The 19,918-nt window shown below is 49.4% G+C and overlaps 1 protein-coding gene across 4 annotated transcripts in view; it reads left to right on the top strand.

Moving 5' to 3' along the window:
• The window catches only part of arhgef6 (Rac/Cdc42 guanine nucleotide exchange factor (GEF) 6), a 192,426-nt gene that overhangs the window by 135,190 nt on the left and 37,318 nt on the right, over positions 1–19,918 (top strand). For all 4 annotated transcript variants that reach the window (XM_070882903.1, XM_070882905.1, XM_070882904.1 and 1 more), the window contains exons 10-11: positions 2,186–2,324; positions 14,330–14,389. In XM_070882903.1, the coding sequence (XP_070739004.1) occupies positions 2,186–2,324; positions 14,330–14,389 (199 nt within the window). The remainder of the gene's footprint in view (positions 1–2,185; positions 2,325–14,329; positions 14,390–19,918) is intronic.

The raw sequence follows: 19,918 nt of genomic DNA on the forward strand, positions 1-19,918 counted from the left end.
AACCTGTCACAGCACCAGGTCCCACAACGCCTACACTAAAAGCACCTGACACCAGGCAATGAAAGTGTTTACATTCATAGCTTCCTCATCACAACCTTCGATGTCTAACAGATAAAATCACAGTGACCATGAAGCTGTCGGATTATCGTAAAACCCAATGGGTTCACTGATGTCCTTTGGGGCAGGAAACCTGCCGCCCTTACCCGGTCTGGGCCTACAGACCCGCACCACTGTCATAGGAAGCCACTCAGTTGAAAGATTGAACAGGCTGGGTCTCTCTTCTCTAGGAAAAGGTAGGCTGAGGAGAGACCTTATAGAGGTCTTTCAAATTATGGAAGGGGCAACATAGGGCAGACATAGAGATGCAGCAGCACACTTCATTTTCACGGGCAGTCCCTCGGGGCCGAGGATGACTTGCTTCCACACTAAAAGTGAGTTCTCAGGTGACCGATGAATTCATTTTAACCGGTGAAAGATGCCTGTGCGTGAATTCTTTTAACGTGGGGTGGCCATTGCACACCAGCCACCACACGGGCTTAACGGAGCAAGGTCTCGTTCCAGTGACAAGGGGATCCCATACGACTGGAGACAAGGCTCCGCCGCATGTACCAATACACACACACACACTCAAACATATTCCTACTGTCCTCCTTCCTGCCTCCTTCCCACAGGACCTCTCTCTACGTGGAGATCACAGCACGCAATGCGAGCCTCACCACCTCACAGCCTCGCTATTGGTCCGTGCTGCACCTTCCCTTGGTCTGTCCACTCCCACACTGGGACCAGGCATTCCGATCGGTCTGCAATAGTTGCCGGTGGTGGTTGTACACTAGAGGGCAGTGCTGGGCATTAAAGGACTCTCTCTCTCGATGCTGACGTCGCCGTTTTTTGCTTAGTAACCATTTAATTATAAACCACTTGTCACTGTTAACGTAGTGGTTTAAAGACGTGTTGAAGCAGTGCCTGGTTCTGAGGTCGGGTGAATCGGTGATTCAGTTAACTTGTTTCCCACCCTCGGTAATCAGCACAGCAGGCCATTCGGCCCATCGGGCCTGTGCCGGCTCTGTGACAGAGCGATCCAATCAGTCCCACTCCCCCGCTCTGTCCCCACAGCCCGGCAAATATTTCCTTTTTTCAGGATTATATCCAATTCCCGGTTTGAAAGTTACTATTGAATCTGCTCCCACTGCCCTTTCAGGCAGCGCGTTCCCGATCACAACAACTCGCTGCGAAAACACATTCTCCCCATCTCCCCCTCTGGTTCCATCGCTGATTATCGTCAATCTGTGTCCTTCTGGTTATCCACCCTCCTGCCCCAGGGAACAGGTTTTTCTGATTCACTCCATTTAAACACCTTTATTAAATCTCCCCTTTACCTTCTCTGCTCTAAGGAGAACAATCCCAGCCTCTCCAGTCTCTCCACATTGAATGTGCAGAGGATCAGTATCATGGAAATAAATGTTCGTATCGGTTTTCCTGTTGGATTCTATCACAGAAGTGAGTTTTTCCCATTAATGAGGAACAGGTCAAGGCCATTCAGCTCCTCACGCCTTTACCACCATTTAATCTGATCGGGGTTGATCTGTACCTCAGCTCCAGTTACCCGCCCTTGCTCCGTATCCCTCAATACCCTGACCCAACAAAGCTCTATCAATCCCATTCTTGAAAGCTCCAATTGATCCCCAGCTTTTTGTGGGGAGTGAGTTCCAGATTCCCACGGCCCTTTGTGTGAAGACGTGCTTCCTGACATCACCCTCAACGGCCTGGCTCGAATTTTGAGGTGATGCCCCCTTGTTCTGGACTTTCCCACAAGACAAAATAGTTTCTCGATATCTATGCTATCAAATGTTTTTTTAACATTTCATCGCCTCAATCTGATCACCCATCAATCTACTAAACTCAAGGAAATACAAGCCCAGTCTGTGCAGCCGGGCCGTGTAATTTAACCTTTGAGCCCCAGTACCATTCTGGCCAATATATCCTCCCTGAGGGATGGTCTGGAGATCCCGCGCAGGCCGCTCACCGGCTGGTCAACCGGACATTCTGCGCAGGCGCGGATTGGTGAATGGGCCACGCAGCCCGTCCCGTTTATCGGGGGAATGTTGCGGAGGCGCCCGAACAGCAATGGTTTTGTACACTGTTCCAGCTGGCCGTGTTTTAAGAGGGATTGTGTCTGTTCCCGCAGTGAGGAGTTGGATAAGTTTATGGAAAGCCAAGGTTCCAGCAGCCCGGGGATACTGATGCTGACGACGGGCCTCAGCAAGCCCTTTATGAGACTGGACAAGTATCCAGCGTTGCTGCAGGAGCTGGAGCGACACATGGAGGTAGGAGGGCCGGGCTGGAATGGTGTCGAGCCCAGACCCGCAGTCTGGTCACCACCTGCGACCGGCCGAGTGTTGTGGTGGACAGAGCTGAGCGCTGGACGAACACACACAGCCCGACACGGGGCAGCAAGTCCGGCGCGTTCTGGAGAGAGGAGAAACAAATTAACGGCCCAGAAATCCCGCTTGGCTGCTTCCCGCAGGCGATCGGGTAAAAGCGTTTAAAAAGATGCGCACCTACCTGTTCCTGCTGCGTCCACACGAGTTCCCGGTCCTGAGACCATTGACTGTGCGTCGCAGCGCGTGTACGTCAGGACGTGCGCAGGGCGGGAGCTGCAGTCACATGGCTCTGGGCATCCAATCAGGTAAAGTACGTTCTCATTCATAATAATGGGAACTCCCGAAGTTGGAATTCCCATTATGATGATTGAGAAACTCCCCAAAAACACAAACACTAATAAAAAAAATAGAAAAAATACACCACATATTTTGATTAATTTAAATTAGTTATTTCTGTATTATAAAAAATACATATTTTTCCGATTTTTATAAAAAGTATTTTTAATTATCGTTCAAAATAAACTTACCGTAGTGGGCAGGGTTTTTTTAACAATAAAATGTGCCTTTTAAATTTAATTTTATTATGTTTTTGTGTATTTTAAAACTCTTGCGCCTGTAACAGTAGGCTGTGGGCATGCTTTTATCAGGTGCAAGAGTTTTGAGGACATTTGGTGAGCAAGAGATGGGTAAATCCCACAATCCTGCCTGTGCAAATGTCCTCGCTCCCGAGATGCAGAGGATCTGACAAGCTCCAGCTTGACAGATCGGAAAAGCCGGTTTTCAGCGCATGCGCATTGTGTGTTGGAAACTGGCTTTTGCGATGCCTTCCCGGGTCTATACACACCCCATACGCCCGCCCCGTACACACCCCATACGCACACCCCGTATCCACCCTCAGTCCCCGGGAGGCCGGGATTTCTGGGCCAACATTTCACGTGGACTCCTGACGAAGGTATTCCCACAAAATGTTAATGTGTTTCTTCTCTTTCCAGAAGCCACTGTGTCTGTTGTGTTTTTCTGTTTGTGTTCCAACATTTGTAGATTCTTAAATAAAAAAATTGGGGGATGGGGGGTGATGTGGGCGTCGCTGGCAAGGCTGGCTTTGATTGCCCCTACCTCGTTGCCCTGGGAAGGTGGGGGAGAGCTGCTGGGAGCGGGTTTGATACAAACTGTGGGGCTCACCGGGACACGCCACAGGGCAGTGAAGAGTCAACCACGGTGTGGGACTGGAGTCACCTATAGGCCCAGACCGGGTAAGGGCAGCAGGTTTCCTTCCCTCAAGTGACATCAGTGAAACCCCACTCACGCACCAACACACGCACTCACACACGCACTCAGTCATTCACTGGCTCGTGCACTCGTGCAGTCACTCTCACACTCACTCTCACACACACTCTCGCATCTCCCACACACTCACTCACACTCACACTCACACACTCTCACACACTCTCAATCACTCACTCACTCACACTTACTCACACACACATACACTCACACATTCTTCACACACACATCACCCACACACACTCACTCTCACTCTCACTCTCACAAACACTCACATTCACTCACACACTCACTCACACACTCACTCACACACTCACTCACACACTCCCCCCACACACACTCACACACACTCTTACTCTCACACACACCCTTACTCTCACACACACTCACACACTCACACACACACTCTCACACACACTCACACACTCTCACACACACACACGCACTCTCACACGCACTCTCACACGCACTCTCACACGCACTCTCACACGCACTCTCACACGCACTCTCTCACGCACTCTCTCACGCACTCTCTCACGCACTCTCTCACGCACTCTCTCACGCACTCTCTCACGCACTCTCTCACGCACTCTCCCACGCACTCTCTCACGCACTCTCTCACGCACTCACACACACACACACACACACACACACACTCTCTCACACACACACACTCTCTCACACTCTCACACACACACACACTCTCTCTCTCTCTCTCTCTCTCTCACACTCACATTCTCTCACTCACACATCTCACCCACTCTCTCACACACACACACACACACATCACACACATCACACACACATCACACACATCACACACACACACACACACACACACATCTCACACACAGCCACACACACACAGCCACACACACACACACAGCCACACACACACACACAGCCACACACACACACACACACACACACACAGTCACACATCCCCCACACACGCGCACACATCACACACACACACACACACACACACACACACACACACACAGTCACACATCCCCCACACACACTCACACTCACTCACACACTCATACTCACACATTCACACACACACGATCAGTGTCCCGACTGCCTGTTGTATCACAAACTAGGGTTTATTTCTAGCAACCCAATACACAGTTTATCGCATCGTCATTTTGGTTCCAGGGCTTATCAATTGCATCGCAAGTGTCTCTTTTTGTAACACTAGATTGAAATGCTGCCTCTTACTGACAGATATGAAGAGAGCGGTAACCATTACCATTTCCTTTGATCTGATGTGACATCCTGGCCTCATTGAGAAGCTGGGTTCTGGGGGCATAACATGTACCTTCTTCAGAGGTAGAAATTTGTGTTTCTGACAGTCTGTCACAGTTACTGCTACCTCCCCGCTCAACAATCTGCTCTCTGCCACTCCACTCGGTCCAACCATCACCCCCTCTCCCTTTCTTGGGCTGCGTCTCAGCTCACCTTCCCAGCTCTGCTACCTCTGCCTGTTTCAAGCCCTCCTATCTTGAACTTGACCTAGATTTCCATTCTGATGCCGCAAGATGTGAGCTGATCTGCTCGACTGAGCGTATAGAATCTCTCTGAGCGTATAGAATCTCTCAGACGTGTCGCCGCTGACTGCGATGCTCTCTCCCCTTCCCAGGATCACTCGCCTCTGTCTGTAGAGTGAGCATCAGCCCCTGGGAGAGCAGAGACCTGCCCTTCAACCCACTGCACCTTCTCCAATACTTTTCCACGGCCCCCAAGGATCTATCCTTGTCCCCTCCTATTTCTCATCTACATGTTGCTCTTGGCGACATCATCTGGAAACTTTGCTGAGCTGGGATGGGATTTGGCCACAGCGGACTGGAAACGGTTACTTGTGGGTAAATCAGTGTCAGAACAGTGGGGGGCATTCAAGGAGGAGATCCTGAGGGTTCAGGCCAAACATGTGCCCTTAAAGTAAAAGGGTGCAACTAACTAATCTAGAGCCCCCTGGATGTCTAGGGAGGCTTATGACAGATACCGAGGGCTAGATACTGCAGAATCTCTAGCGGAGTACAGAAAGTCCAGGGGTGAAATTAAAAAGGATATTAGGAAAGCAAAGAGAGCATGAAACATTCTTGGCAAGTAAAATCAAGGAAAACCCAAAGATGTTCTATAAATATATTAAGAGCAAGAGGATAACTAAAGAAAGAGTGGGGCCTATTAGAGACCAGGAGAGTAATCTCTGTCGAGGCAGAAGATGTGGGTATGGTTATTGATGAATACTTTGCGTCTGTTTTCACAAAGGAGAGGGTCGATGCAGATACTGCTAACGAGGAGGAGAGTATGAAATATTAGATGAAATAAACAGTGAGGGAGGAGGTATTGGTTTCGCAGCTTTGAAAGTAGATAAGTCCCCAAACCTAGATTAAATGTATCCCAGGCTGTTAAGCGAAGCAAAAGAGGAAATAGCAGAGGCTTTGACCATCATTTTCCAGTCCTCTCTGGCTTCAGGTGTGGCACCAAAGGACTGAAGGACTGCTAATGTGGTACCTTTGTTTAAAAAGGGAGAAAGGAATAGACCGAGTAATTACAGGTCAGTCAGCCTAATCTCGGTGGTGGAAAAGTTATTGGAAACAATTCTGAGGGACAGTTTAGAAAGGCACGGATTAATCAAGGACTGTCAGCACAGATTTGTTAAGGAAAGGTCGTGTTTGACTAACTTGATTGAATTTTTCGAGGAAGTAACAAGGAGGGCCAATGAGGGCAGTGCCTATGATATAGTGTATATGGATTTTAGCAAGGCTTTTGATAAGGTCCCACATGGCAGACTGGTCACGAAAGTAAAAGCCCATGGGATCCAGGGCAAAGTGGCAAGTTGGATCCAAAATTAGCTCAAAGGCAGGAAGCAAAGGGTAATGGTTGATGGGTGTTTTTGTGACTGGAAGGATGTTTCCAGTGGGATTCTTCCGCAGGGCTCAGTGTTTGGTCCCTTGCTTTTTGTGGTATATATCAATGATCTAGACTTGAATGTAGAGGGTATAGAAACATAGAAATTTACAGCGCCGAAGGAGTCCATTTCGGCCCATCGTGTCCGCGCCGGCTGACAAAGAGCCGCACAGTCCTTGGTCAGCAGCCCTAAAGGTTACATATAAACCCATATACAATGACGGAAAGGCAAAGAGCACCGAGCCCAAACAATCTACCTCATACAACTGCGACACCCCTTATACTGAAATATTCTGCACTCCACCCCAACCGGAGCCATGTGATTTCTTGGGAGAGGCAAAAACCAAATAAAAACCCAGGCCAATTTGGGGAGAAATAAATCTGGGAAAATTCCTCTCCGTTCCATCCAGGTGATCGACACTAGTCCAGGAGATCACCCTGGCCGTATTCTATTCCCTGCGGTACTTACCATTATATCTGCGCCGTCCAACAAAAGGTCATTCAGTCTAATCCCAATTACCTGCTCTAGGGCTGTAACCCTGCAGGTTACTGCACTTTAAGTGCCCATCCAACCATCTCTTAAAATGGTTGATTAAGAAGTTTGCAGATGATAGTAAAATCTGCTGTGTGGTGGATAATGAAGAAGAAAGCTGCGGACTGCAGGAAGATATCAATGAACTGATATGGGCAGAACAGTGGCAAATGGAATTTAATCTGGAGAAGTGAGGGGTAATGCATTTGGGGAGGGCTAACAAGGAAAGGGAATACACATTAACTGGTAGGACACTGCGAAGTGTAGAGGAACAAAGGGACCTTGGAATGCAGATCCCTGAAGGTAGCAGGCCAGGTAGATAAGGTGGTGAAGAAGGCATACGGAATGCTTGCCTTTATTAGCCGAGGCATAGAATACAAGAGCAGGGAGGTTATGCTTGAACTGTATAAAACACTAGTTAGGCCACAGCTGGAGTACTGCGTGCAGTTCTGGTCATCACATTAGAGGAAAGATGCGATTGCACTTGAAAGGGTACAGAGGAGATTTACGAGGATGTTGCCGGGACTGGAGAATTTTAGCTATGAGGACAGATTGGATAGGCTGGGTTTGTTTTCCTTGGAAAAGAGGAGGCTGAGGGGAGACCTTATTGAGGTGTTTAAAATTATGAGGGGCCTGGATAGAGTGGATGGGACAAACCTTTTTCCCTTAGCAGAGGGTCAACAACCAGGGAGCATAGATTTAAAATAATTGGGGGGAGGTTTAGAGTGGATTTGAGGGGAAATTTCTTCACCCAGAGGATGGTGGGGGTCTGGAACTCACTGCCTGAGGCAGAAACCCTTTAAAAGTACTTGGATGTGCGCTTGAAGTGCCATAACCTACAGGGCTATGGACCTAGAGCTGGAAAGTGAGATTAGGCTGGATAGCTCTTGGTCGGCCAGCACGGACACGATGGGCCGAATGGCCTCCTTCCGTGCTGTAAATTTCTATGATTCTATGAACACCTCAGTTTCCACATGTACGCTGACGACACCCAGCTCTACCTCACCACCACTTCTCTCAACCCCTCCACGGTCTCTAAATTGTCAGACTGCTTGTCCAACATCCTGTTCTGGATGAGCAGAAATTCTCTCCAATTGAATATTGGGAAAGCCGAAGCCATTGTTTCCAGTCCCTGGCACAAACTCCGTTACATAGCGACTGACTCCATCCCTCTCCCCAACTCCTGTCTGAGGCTGAACCAGACTGTTCGCAACCTTGGTGTCATATTTGACCCTGAAATGAGCTTCCGACCACATATCCGCAGCATAAATAAGACCGCCTATTTCCACCTCCGTAACATCACCCGTCTCCGCCCCTGCCTCAGCTCATCCGCTGCTGAAACCCTCATCTATGCCTTTGATACCTCGAGATTTGACTCTTCCAACGCACTCCTAGCTGGCCTCCCACATTCTATCCTACGTAAACTCGAGGTGATCCAAAACTCGGCAGCCCGTGACCTAACTCGCACCAAGTCCCGCTCACCTCACCCTTTGCTCGCTGACCTACATTGGCTCCCGGTTAAGCAATGCCTCGGTTTCAAAATTATCATCTATGTTTTCAAAACCCTCCATGGCCTCACCCCTCCCTATCTCTGTAACCTCCTCCAGCTCCACAACCCCCCGAGGTGTCTGCGTCCTCTAATTCTGCCCTCTTGAGCATCCCTGATTATAATTGCTCCACCATTGATGGCCGTGCCTTCAGCTGCCTGGGCCCCAAGCTCTGGAACTCCCTCCCTAAACCTCTCCGCCTCTCTTTCCTCTTTCAAGACGCTCCTTAAAACCTACCTCTTTGACCAGGCTTTTGGTCACGCCGTAATTTCTTCTTATGTGGCTCAGTGTCAATTTTTGTTTGATAATTGCTCCTGTGAAATGTCTTGGGATGTTTTACTGTGTTAAAGGCGCTATATAAATGAAAGTGGTTTTTGTTGCCCAAAGCCAGAAAGGTTAACTTTATTGGACATTTGCCCTCACGGCAGCTGGTCCCATAGGCAAATTGTGTCTGTGTACACAGTGACTTGTGCCTGGTGTGTCGGCTGCCTTGGGTTTGAAGCATGCTGCACTCTGCTGGCTGCACAGATCCGCGCTCTGCACCATCTTATCTTGCAATTTGCGGTGTAAATCTGCGGCCACATGCACTTTGGAGATGTGGTGCAGTGCACCCTTTCCCTGCACCAGCAAGCCCAGAGGCTGAGCCAGCAGCCAGGCCAGTGCACCAGCAGCTGTAGCATCAAGTCTCGGCCAAGGTGGTTCTCCCTGGATCAGGAAGGTATATGCTTGCTTTTTTGGAATTAGGAGGTGGGTGGGGTGGCTTGACCCATCCACCTCCATGGAGGTGTGTGGGGGGCCTGACCCATCCACCTCCATGGCACGAACCTGGTATTGCAGTACTTCCAGGAACGGTGCAGTGGCTCTAGGCCTTTTGGCTAAGAGCATTGGCGCAGAGTGATCCTTGATGTGTGCAAGGTGACCTCTGGCGTTTGTGATTTGACAAAGAATTGGAAAGATTGGCTACGAATTTTTTTTAAAATCAGTACTCACGCTACGTCTCACTGTAACTCTTACCCATTCTCCGAAATCCCCTCCGCACCCTCTCTAAGGCCTTCACATCCTTCCTAAAGTGCGGTGCCCAGAATTGGACACAATACTCCAGTTGAGACCGAACCAGTGTTTTATACAGGTTCATCATAATTTCCACACTTTTGTACTCTGTGCCTCTATTTATGAAGCCCAGGATCCTGTATGATTTTTTAACCGCTTTCTCAAGCTGCCCTGCCACCTTCAATGATTTGTGCCCATATACTCCCAGTTTCTCTGTTCCTGCACCCCCTTTAGAATTGTACCCTTTAGTTTATATTACCTCTCCTCGTTCTTTCTAATGAAATGTATCACTTCGCACTTTTCTGCAATTCACGTCCGGACCGGAGTCAAACAGAGCTGCGTCATCGCTCCAACCTTCTTCTCAATCCAACCCTCTTCTCAATCTTCCTCCATGCTCCACCTCCCAATCAACACTGGAGTGGAACTAAACTACAGAACCAGTGGGAAGCTGTTTAACCTACGCCGCCTCCAGGCCAGGTCCTAGATTACCCCAACCTCTGTCGTTGAGCTACAGTACACGGACGATGCCTGCATCTGCCCACATTCAGAGGCTGAACTCCAGGATATAGTCAATGTATTCACTGAGGCATATGAAAACATGAGCCTTACGCTTAACATCCATAAAACAAAAGTCCTCCACTAGCCTGTCCCCGTCGCACAGCACTGCCCTCCACTCATCAAGATTCACAGTGCGGCCCTCGACAATGTCCCATATCTCGGGAGCCTCTTATCAACAAAGGCAGATATTGATGCGGAGATTCAACATCGCCTCCAGTGCGCCAGTGCAGCCTTCGGCCGTCTGAGGAAAAGAGTGTTTGAAGACCAGACCCTCAAATCTACCATCAAGCTCATGGTCTATAGGGCTGTAGTAATACCTGCCCTCCTGTATGGATCTGAGGCATGGACGATGTATAGGAGGCACCTCAAGTTGCTGGAGATATATCACCAACGAAGGTCTCCGCAAGATCCTGCAAATCCCCTGGGAGGACAGACGCACCAACATCAGTGTCCTCACCCAGACCAACATCCCCAGTATTGAAGCACTGACCACACTCGATCAGCTTCGCTGGGCAGGCCCCATACCAGATACGAAACTCCCTGAGCAAAAATGCTTTATGCGGAGCTCCTTCATGGTAAACGAGCCAAAGGAGGACAGCGACACGTTATAAGGACACCCTCAAAGCCTCCCTGGTAAAGTGCGACAACACCACTGACACCTGGGAGACCCTGGCCACAGACCGCCCAAGGTGGAGTAAGTCCATCCGGGAGGGTGTTGAGCTCTTCGAGTCTCAATGCAAAGAGCGTGAAGAGGCCAAGCGCAGGCAGCGGAAGGAGCGCGCGGCAAACCAGCCCCATCCACCCCTTCCCTCGCCGAATGTCTGTCCCACCTCTAACAAGGTCTGTGGCTCTCGTGTTGGACTGTTCAGCCATCAAAGAACTCACTTTGAGAGTGGAAGCAAGTCTTCCTCGATTCCGAGGGACTGCCTATGATGATGGCATTAAATTTCATCTGCCCCGTGTCCGCCCATCCCACCAGCCTGTCTATGTCCTCTTGAAGTCTATCCCTCTCCTCCTCACTGTTCACTATACTTCCAAGTTTTGTGTCATCTGCAAATTTTGAAACTGTGCCCTGTACTCCCAAGTCCAAGTCATTAACATATATTAAGAAAAGCAGTGGTCCCAGTACTGACCCCTGGGGAACACCACAGTATACCTTCCTCCAGTCCGAGAGACAACCGTTCACCACTACTCTCTGTTTCCTGTCACGGAGCCAATTCCGTATCCATGCTGCCACTGTCCCTTTTATTCCATGGGCTTCAACTTTGCTGCCAAGCCTATTATGTAGCACTTTATCAATCGCCTTTTGGAAATCCATGTACACCACATCCCGCACAAGAGATTGGTGTGCAAAATTAAAGCACATGGTATCGGGGATAATGTACTGACATGGATAGAGAACTGGTTGGCAGACAGGAAACAGAGAGTCGGGTTAAAAGGGTCCTTTTCAGAATGGCAGGCAGTGACTAGCGGGGTGCCGCAGGGCTCGGTGCTGGGACCCCAGCTCTTTACAATATATATTAATGATTTAGATGATGGAATTGAGTGTAATATCTCCAAGTTTGCACATGACACTCAACTGGGTGGTGGAGTGAGCTGTGAGGAGGACGCTAAGAGGCTGCCGGGTGACTTGGACAGGTTAGGTGAGTGGGCAAATACATGGCAGATGCAGTATAATGTGGATAAATGTGAGGTTATCCACTTTTGGGGCAAAAACACGAAGGCAGAATATTATCTGAATGGTGACAGATTAGGAAAAGGGGAGGTGCAGCGAGACCTGGGTGTCATGGTTCATCAGTCATTGAAGGTTGGCATACAGGTACAGCAGGCGGTGAAGAAAGCAAATGGTTTGTTGGCCTTCACAGCAAGGGGATTTGAGTATAGGAGCAGGGAGGTCTTACTGCAGTTGTACAGGGCCTTGGTGAGGCCCCACCTGGAATATTTGTGTTCAGTTTTGGTCTCCTAATCTGAGGAAGGACGTTCTTGCTATTGAGAGAGTGCAGACTGATTCCAGGGATGGCTGGACTGACATATGAGGAAAGACTGGATCGACTGGGCCTTTATACACTGGAGTTTAGAAGGATGAGAGGGGATCTCATAGAAACATATAAAATTCTGACGGGACGGGACAGGTTAGATGCAGGAAGAATGTTCCCGATGTTGGGGAAGCCCAGAACCAGGGGTTTTAAGATAAGGGGTAAGCCATTTAGGACTGAGAAACTTCTTCACTGAGAGTTGTTAACCTGTGGAATTCCCTGCAGCAGAGAGTTGTTGATGCCAGTTCATTGGATATATTCAAGAGGGACTTAGATATGGCCCTTACGGCTAAAGGGATCAAGAGGTATGGAGAGAAAGCAGGAAAGGGGTACTGAAGGAATGATCAGCCATGATCTTATTGAATGGTGGTGCAGGCTCGAAGGGCTGAATGGCCTACTCCTGCACCTATTTTCTATGTTTCTATGTCAACAGCATTGCCCTCAAAGATTTCTGCACAAGCACAGCCTGATCCTGTGTCACTCTTGAATATCAGTGCTGCATTTGATGTGATGACATTGCACTGTGAGGGAGCCAGCTAGCAGTACCCAGGAGAAAGCTGGGTTAGTGGTGCACACCGCTCCTGCTATTAGTTCATCACTCGTGTACAATGTGCACTCAACGACTTGCACTAACATGGTCTTGAAGACCACAGAGGTAGTGGCGGTTAATTTTCTGCAGAAGTGGGACACTGATTGAGACCCTCCCCACATGTTCCTTCTCGATCTTTCATGTCGGTTCATCCTGGGAGGACCAGAAACAACGGCTCTTTGTCCCATGATCCCGCTGCCAGAAGGCCACGGCACCCTGGCCAGGCATTGTGGTCAGCTGTGCGATGTAAACGGACTCGGTCCAACGGTCCCGAACTCAGTACATGAGCCGTGCCGTGTACAGCAGTGTGAGCAATCTGTTTGGAGCAGCACATTGGCTAATGTGACAGCCAAGATTTGCCACAAGGAGTTTTCCCAATTCGGCCGAGAGCCAGACCCTGAAATCTGCTCCAAGCACAGCGTCGAGGAGGGTTTGTTTGCTAATCAGTGCGGCGAAGAAGAGGAGGATTCTGAGTGTACTGTGTTAACAGTGCAGCATTATTCAGAAACCCCTACCTCAGACGCATGTGTACTGGAACAATCTCTGTTTTGTTCACAGCAGAAAATAAAGTGTATGTTTTGAAGGAGCTACATACCATAATTTGATTGATATAACAGCTTTAAGATCAAAATGTGCCAGTGTGTCGGAGGAGCCGTACTGAGGGAGTGCTGCACTGTTGGAGGGGCAGTACTGAGCGAGCACTGCACTTTCGGAGGGGCAGTACTGAAGAAGCACTGCACTGTTGGAAGGGCAGTACTGAGGGAGTGCTGCACTGTCGGAGGGGCAGTACTGAAGGAGCACTGCACTGTTGGAGGGGGAGTACTGAGGGAGTGCTGCACTGTCAGAGGGGCAGTACTGAAGAAGCACTGCACTGTTGGAGGGGCAGTACTGAGGGAGCGCTGCACTGTCGGAGGGGCAGTACTGAAGGAGCACTGCACTGTTGGAAGGGCAGTACTGAGGGAGTGCTGCACTGTCGGAGGGGCAGTACTGAAGGAGCACTGCACTGTTGGAGGGGCAGTACTGAGGGAGTGCTGCACTGTCGGAGGGGCAGTACTGAAGAAGCACTGCACTGTTGGAGGGGCAGTACTGAGGGAGCGCTGCACTGTCGGAGGGGCAGTACTGAAGGAGCACTGCACTGTTGGAGGGGCAGTCTTTCGGATGAGATGTTAAACCTGGTCAGATTAATATATTTTTTTAATTCCAGTTATGCCCGGGATGTTCGCAGTGTTGCTAAAGCCACGTTCATTGCCCGCCCCATGCTGCCCCGTGAATCGGCGGCTGCATTTACCCACGCAAGTGACCGCACTTCAAACGTACTTCATTGGCTGTAAAGCGCTTTGGAATGTCCTGAGGATGTGAAAGGCGCTATAGAAATGCAAGTTATTTATTTAAGTAGATTCAAAATGCTTTGTGTGAAATTTTCATTTGATTTTCAGGAATCTCATCCCGATTATCCCGACATTTTAAAAGGAATGACAGCATTCAAAAATCTCGTGGTAAGTCAGATTTGAATTAATTTTGTTAACCAAGTTCCTGCGGAGTCTGCACGTGTAGACTTTGGGTTTAGATGGTAGTTAGCGATAGTTTCCAGAGGGCAGGCTCTGCTCTGCTGCTGGAGGGATCTTCATCCTTCTCCCGGTAGGGTGACCAAAACTGCTCCCTGCTCCACCACCTCCACGGGTCTCCACTGATCAGCTACAATGGCTTGTTCTGTGTCAGCCGTGGCTCAGTGGGCAGCACTCTCATCTCCGAGTCAGAAGGTCGTGGATTCAAGTCCCACTGTGGTGACTTGAGCACAGAATCCAGGCTGACACCCCAGTGCAGTGCTGAGGGAGTGCTGCATTGTCGGAGGGGCAGTACTGAGGGAGTGCTGCACTATTGGAGGGACAGTACTGACGAAGTGCCACACTGTCGGAGGGGCAGTGCTGAGGGAGTGCTGCATTGTCGGAGGGGCAGTACTGAGGGAGTGCTGCACTATTGGAGGGACAGTACTGACGAAGTGCCACACTGTCGGAGGGGCAGTACTGAGAGAGTGCTGCACTGTCGGAGGGGCAGGACTGCAGGAGTGCTGCACTGTGGGAGGTGCAGTCTTTCGGAAGAGACGTTAAACTGAGGCCCCGTCTGCTCTCAGGTGGATGAAAAAGATCCCATGGCACTACTTCAAAGAAGAGCAGGGTAGGAGTTCTGCCCAGTGTCCTGGCCAATATTTATCTCTCAGCCAACATCACTGAAAAAGCGGGTTATCTGATCATCATCACTTTGCTGTGTGTGGGATCTTGCTGTGCACATTACATCAGTGACCACACTCCAAAAGTACTTTGTTGCCAGTGAAGCACTTTGGGACGTCCTGAGATCATGAATGGCGCTATAGAAATTGCAAGTCTGTCTTTTGTACAATGCAATGCCCTCCAGGCGACTTGCTTTATTGAGGACCGTCGACATGAATTGGTGCTTTCAGTGGGGTCAGTGATCATTCCCAAATCCTTCCCCTTCTCTGCCCCTGCCAGTGAAGACCCTTGCTCCTGTTACATAGTTGTAGCGTTGGTTTAATGTCAGTGAGGCTTGCTGCAAGCAGCAAGTGGGCTCCAGGTCGTGCCGGGACTGCTTACCCTCCTGAAACCAGCTGGTTAAATGTGACATTTCCAGGGCCAGTTTGGGCACAGGGTCTATCGGGTTAGTCACTGATTCCCTCTGGCCATCATCAACTGTACAGTGAGCAGAGAGCACCGCTTCCATCCAGGAGGCTGCAGATTTGGATCAATAATTCCATCGTGATTGTTAGATTAAGATCAGGCCGGGGACATTTATCACATTTCATACAATCAAAGAATGGTTACAGGACGGAAGGAGGCCATTCGGCCTGTTGAGCCTGTGCCGGCTCTCTGCAAGAGCACCTCAGCCAGTCCCACTCCCCGCCTTTTCCCCGGAGCCCTGCAATGTTTTCCCTTCAGGTACTTATCCAACTCCCTTTTGAAAGTCACGATTGAGTCTGCCTCCAGCACCCTCTCAGGCAGCGCATTCCAGATTCTAACCACTCGCTGCGTAACAATGTTTTCCCTCATGTTGCCTTTGGTTCTTCTGCCAATCACCTTAAATCTGTGTCCTCTGGTTCACGACCCTTCCGCCAATGGGAACAGTTTCTCTCTATCTACTCTGTCCAGGCCCCTCATGGTTTTGAATACCTCGATCAAATCTCCTCTCAACCTTCTCTGCTCCAAGGTGAACAACCCCAGCTTCTCCAGTTTACCCACGTAACTGAAGTCCCTCATCCCTGAAATCATTCTTGTAAGTCTTTTCTGCACCCTCTCCAAGGCCTTCACATCCTTCCTAAAGTGCGGTGCCCAGAATTGGACACAATAATCCAGTTGAGGCTAAACCAGTGTTTTATACAGGTTCATCATAACTTCCTTGCTTTTGTATTCTACGTCTCTATTCCTGAAACCCAGGATCCCGTACGCTTTTTTAACCACTTTCTCAACCTGACCTGCCACCTTCAGCGATTTGTGCCCATATACCCCCAGGTCTCTCTGTTCCTGCACCCCCTTTAGGATTGTACCCTTTAGTTTATATTGCCTCTCCTCGTTCTTTCTACCAAAATGTATCACTTCACTTTTCTGCGTTAAATTCCATCTGCCCCGTGCCCGCCCATTCCCCCAGCCTGTCTGTTTCTGAAGTCTATCCCTCTCCTCCTCGCTGTTCACTATACTTCCAAGTTTTGTGTCATCTGCAAATTTTGAAATTGTGCCCTGTACACCCAAGTCTAAGTCATTAATATATATCAAGAAAAGCAGTGGTCCCAGTACCGACCCCTGGGGAACACCACTGTATACCTTCCTCCAGTCCGAAAAACAACCGTTCATCACTACTCTCTGTTTCCTGTCACTGACTCTTTCCTTCCCTCTCTTTCCTGAACACCCTATGTCCAGGAATATTTAATCCCCAATCCTGCCCTTTGAACCAGGTCTCCGTTATTGCTATGACATCATATTCCCATGTGGCTATCTGTGCCTGCAGCTCACCAACCTTGTTTACCATGCTTTCTGTGTTCACATACATACACTGTAAACCCACCTTACACCATCCTGTATTCTCTCTTAGTCTGACCCCACCTAATATCGTACTATTTCTTGTTTTCGTGCTCTCTGCCTTTCCCAATCCTTTGAGCACTTTATTTCCCCTTTCTAATGCCACATACCGGTTCCCACCCCCCTGCCAACTTCAGTTTAAACTCTCCCCAACCGCACTAGCAACCCCCCACCCCCCGGGAGGATATTGGTTCTGGCTCTGTTGAGATGCAACCCGTCCGGCTTGTACAGGTCCCACCTCCCCCAGAAACGGTTCCAATGCCTCAGGAATCTAAAGCCCTCCCTCCTGCACCGTCTCTCCAGCCACGTATTCATCTGCTCTATCCTCCTATTTCTGTACTCACGAGCTCGTGGCACCGGGAATAATCCGGAGATTACTACCTTTGACACCCGTAATCATAGAATTTTACAGCACAGAAGGAGACTATTTGGCCCATCTTGCCTGTGCTAGCTTGGTGTCAAATTTTGTCCCACACCCCAGCCTTTTCTCCCCATAACCCTGCAAATTAGTCCCCTTCAAATACACGTCCAATTAATTGCCTTCTGAGAGTTCCTATGGAATCATCTTCCTCCACCCTTTCAGGCAGTGCGTTACAGATCTTTACAGCCCTCTGCCTTATTTTCCCTCGGGTTCTGCCAACTATTTTAACTGTGTGGCCCCTGGTTACCGACCCACTTACCACTGGAAACAGTTTCTCAATTACTCTATCGAAATCCTTCATGATTTTAAACACCTCTATTCAATCTCTCGTTAACCTTCTCTGCTTGAAGGAGAATAATCCCAGTCTTTCCACATAACTGAAGTCCCTCATCCCTGGGATCGTAGGATCTTAGGAATAGGAGGAGGACATTGAGTCCCTCGAGCCTGTTCCGCCATTCAGTGAGATCATGGCTGATCTGCGACCTAACTCCAAATACCCGCCTTTGGCCCATATCCCTTAATACCTTTGGGTGACAGAAAGCTATCAATCTTCGATTTAAAATTAACAATTGACCCAACATCAATTGCCATTTGCGGAAGAGAGTTCCAAACGTCTACCGCCCTTTGTGTGTAGAAGTGTTTCCTAATTTCACTCCTGAAAGGTCTGGCTCTAATTTGTAGACTATGCCCCCTAGTCCCAGACTCCCCAACCAGCGGGAATAATTTCTCTCTACCTACCCTCTCCGTTCCCCTTGAAAACTTCGATCAAACCCCCCCTTAACCTTCTAAATACCTGTTAAATCTTGAGTGCACCATCTCCAAGATCTTCACATGCTTCCTAAAGTGCGGTGCCCAGAGGTGTACACATTGCTCCAGTTGGGGCTGTACCAGTGTTTTATACAGGTTCATCATCACTGTCTTGCTTTTGTACTCTGTGCCTCTATTCCTGAAGCCCAGGATCCTGTGGTTTTTTAACGGCTTTCTCAACCTGCCCTGCCACTTTCAACGATTTGTGCCCATATACCCCCAGGTCTCTCTGTTCATGCACCCCCTTTAGGATTGTACCCTTTAGTTTATATTGCCTCTCCTCGTTCTTTCTACCAAAATGTATCACTTCGCACTTTTCTGTGTTAAATTTCATCTGCCCCGTGCCCGCCCATTCCACCAGCCTGTCTGTGTTCCTGAAGTCTATCCCTCTCCTCCTCACTGTTCAATATACTTCCAAGATGTAAATGATCCCAGGGCCACTATTTGAAGGTCCTGAACAATATTTATCCCTCAACCAACACCACGAAAGATAATTAACACTACCGATCATCTCACTGCAGTTTTCTGGGAGCTTGCTGTGCAGCAACTGGCTGCCACATTACAACAGTAGTTACACCTCAAAATAACACATTGCCTGTGAAGCACTCTGGGACGTCTTGAGAGGGCTTTCATACAACTTCCGCCCCGCCCAGGAGATGGTCGCTAAATGCACAGCTCTTGGCCTCTGATCCTATTGAGCGTTTGCCCTTTCCCCTCTCCCGCCGCCCTTCCTGAGGGGTCAGCAGAAGTCAGAGTCTCCCCGGCTGGGAATTGCAGTGTGATTCTTGGATTTACTGCAAATGATTTCCTGATTTGTGTTGTTAAATGTTTGCAGGGCACCTTGTGAAATAACTGTATAAAGTTCCAGAGAGAGTGGATGAAGGGGGTTCCAGAGAGAGTGGGTGAAAGGGGTTTGTTCCAGAGAGAGTGGGTGAAGGGGTTTGTTCCAGAGAGAGTGGGTGAAGGGATTTGTTTCAGAGAGAGTGGGTGAAGGGGTTTGTTCCAGAGAGAGTGGGTGAAGGGATTTGTTTCAGAGAGAGTGGGTGAAGGGGTTTGTTCCAGAGAGAGTGGGTGAAGGGGTTTGTTCCAGAGAGAGTGGGTGAAGGGGTTTGTTTCAGAGAGAGTGGGTGAAGGGGTTTGTTCCAGAGAGAGTGGGTGAAGGGATTTGTTCCAGAGAGAGTGGGTGAAGAGGTTTGTTCCAGAGAGAGTGGGTGAAGGGGTTTGTTCCAGAGAGAGTGGGTGAAGGGGTTTGTTCCAGAGAGAGTGGGTGAAGAGGTTTGTTCCAGAGAGAGTGGGTGAAGGGGGTTTGTTCCAGAGAGAGTGGGTGAAGGGGGTTTGTTCCAGAGAGAGTGGGTGAAGGGGGTTCCAGAGAGAGTGGGTGAAAGGGGTTTGGTCCAGAGAGAGTGGTGAAGGGGGTTCCAGAGAGAGTGGGTGAAGGGGGTTCTAGAGAGAGTGGGTGAAGGGGGTTTGGTCCAGAGAGAGTGGTGAAGAGGGTTCCAGAGAGAGTGGTGAAGGGGGTTCCAGAGAGAGTGGGTGAAGGGGGTTTGGTCCAGAGAGAGTGGTGAAGAGGGTTCCAGAGAGAGTGGTGAAGGGGGTTCCAGAGAGAGTGGGTGAAGGGGGTTTGGTCCAGAGAGAGTGGATGAAGGGGGTTCCAGAGAGAGTGGGTGAAGGGGGTTCTAGAGAGAGTGGGTGAAGGGGGTTCCAGAGAGACT

The sequence above is a fragment of the Pristiophorus japonicus genome, chromosome 6, assembly GCF_044704955.1.
Source record: "Pristiophorus japonicus isolate sPriJap1 chromosome 6, sPriJap1.hap1, whole genome shotgun sequence".
Classification (NCBI taxonomy): Eukaryota; Metazoa; Chordata; class Chondrichthyes; family Pristiophoridae; genus Pristiophorus; species Pristiophorus japonicus.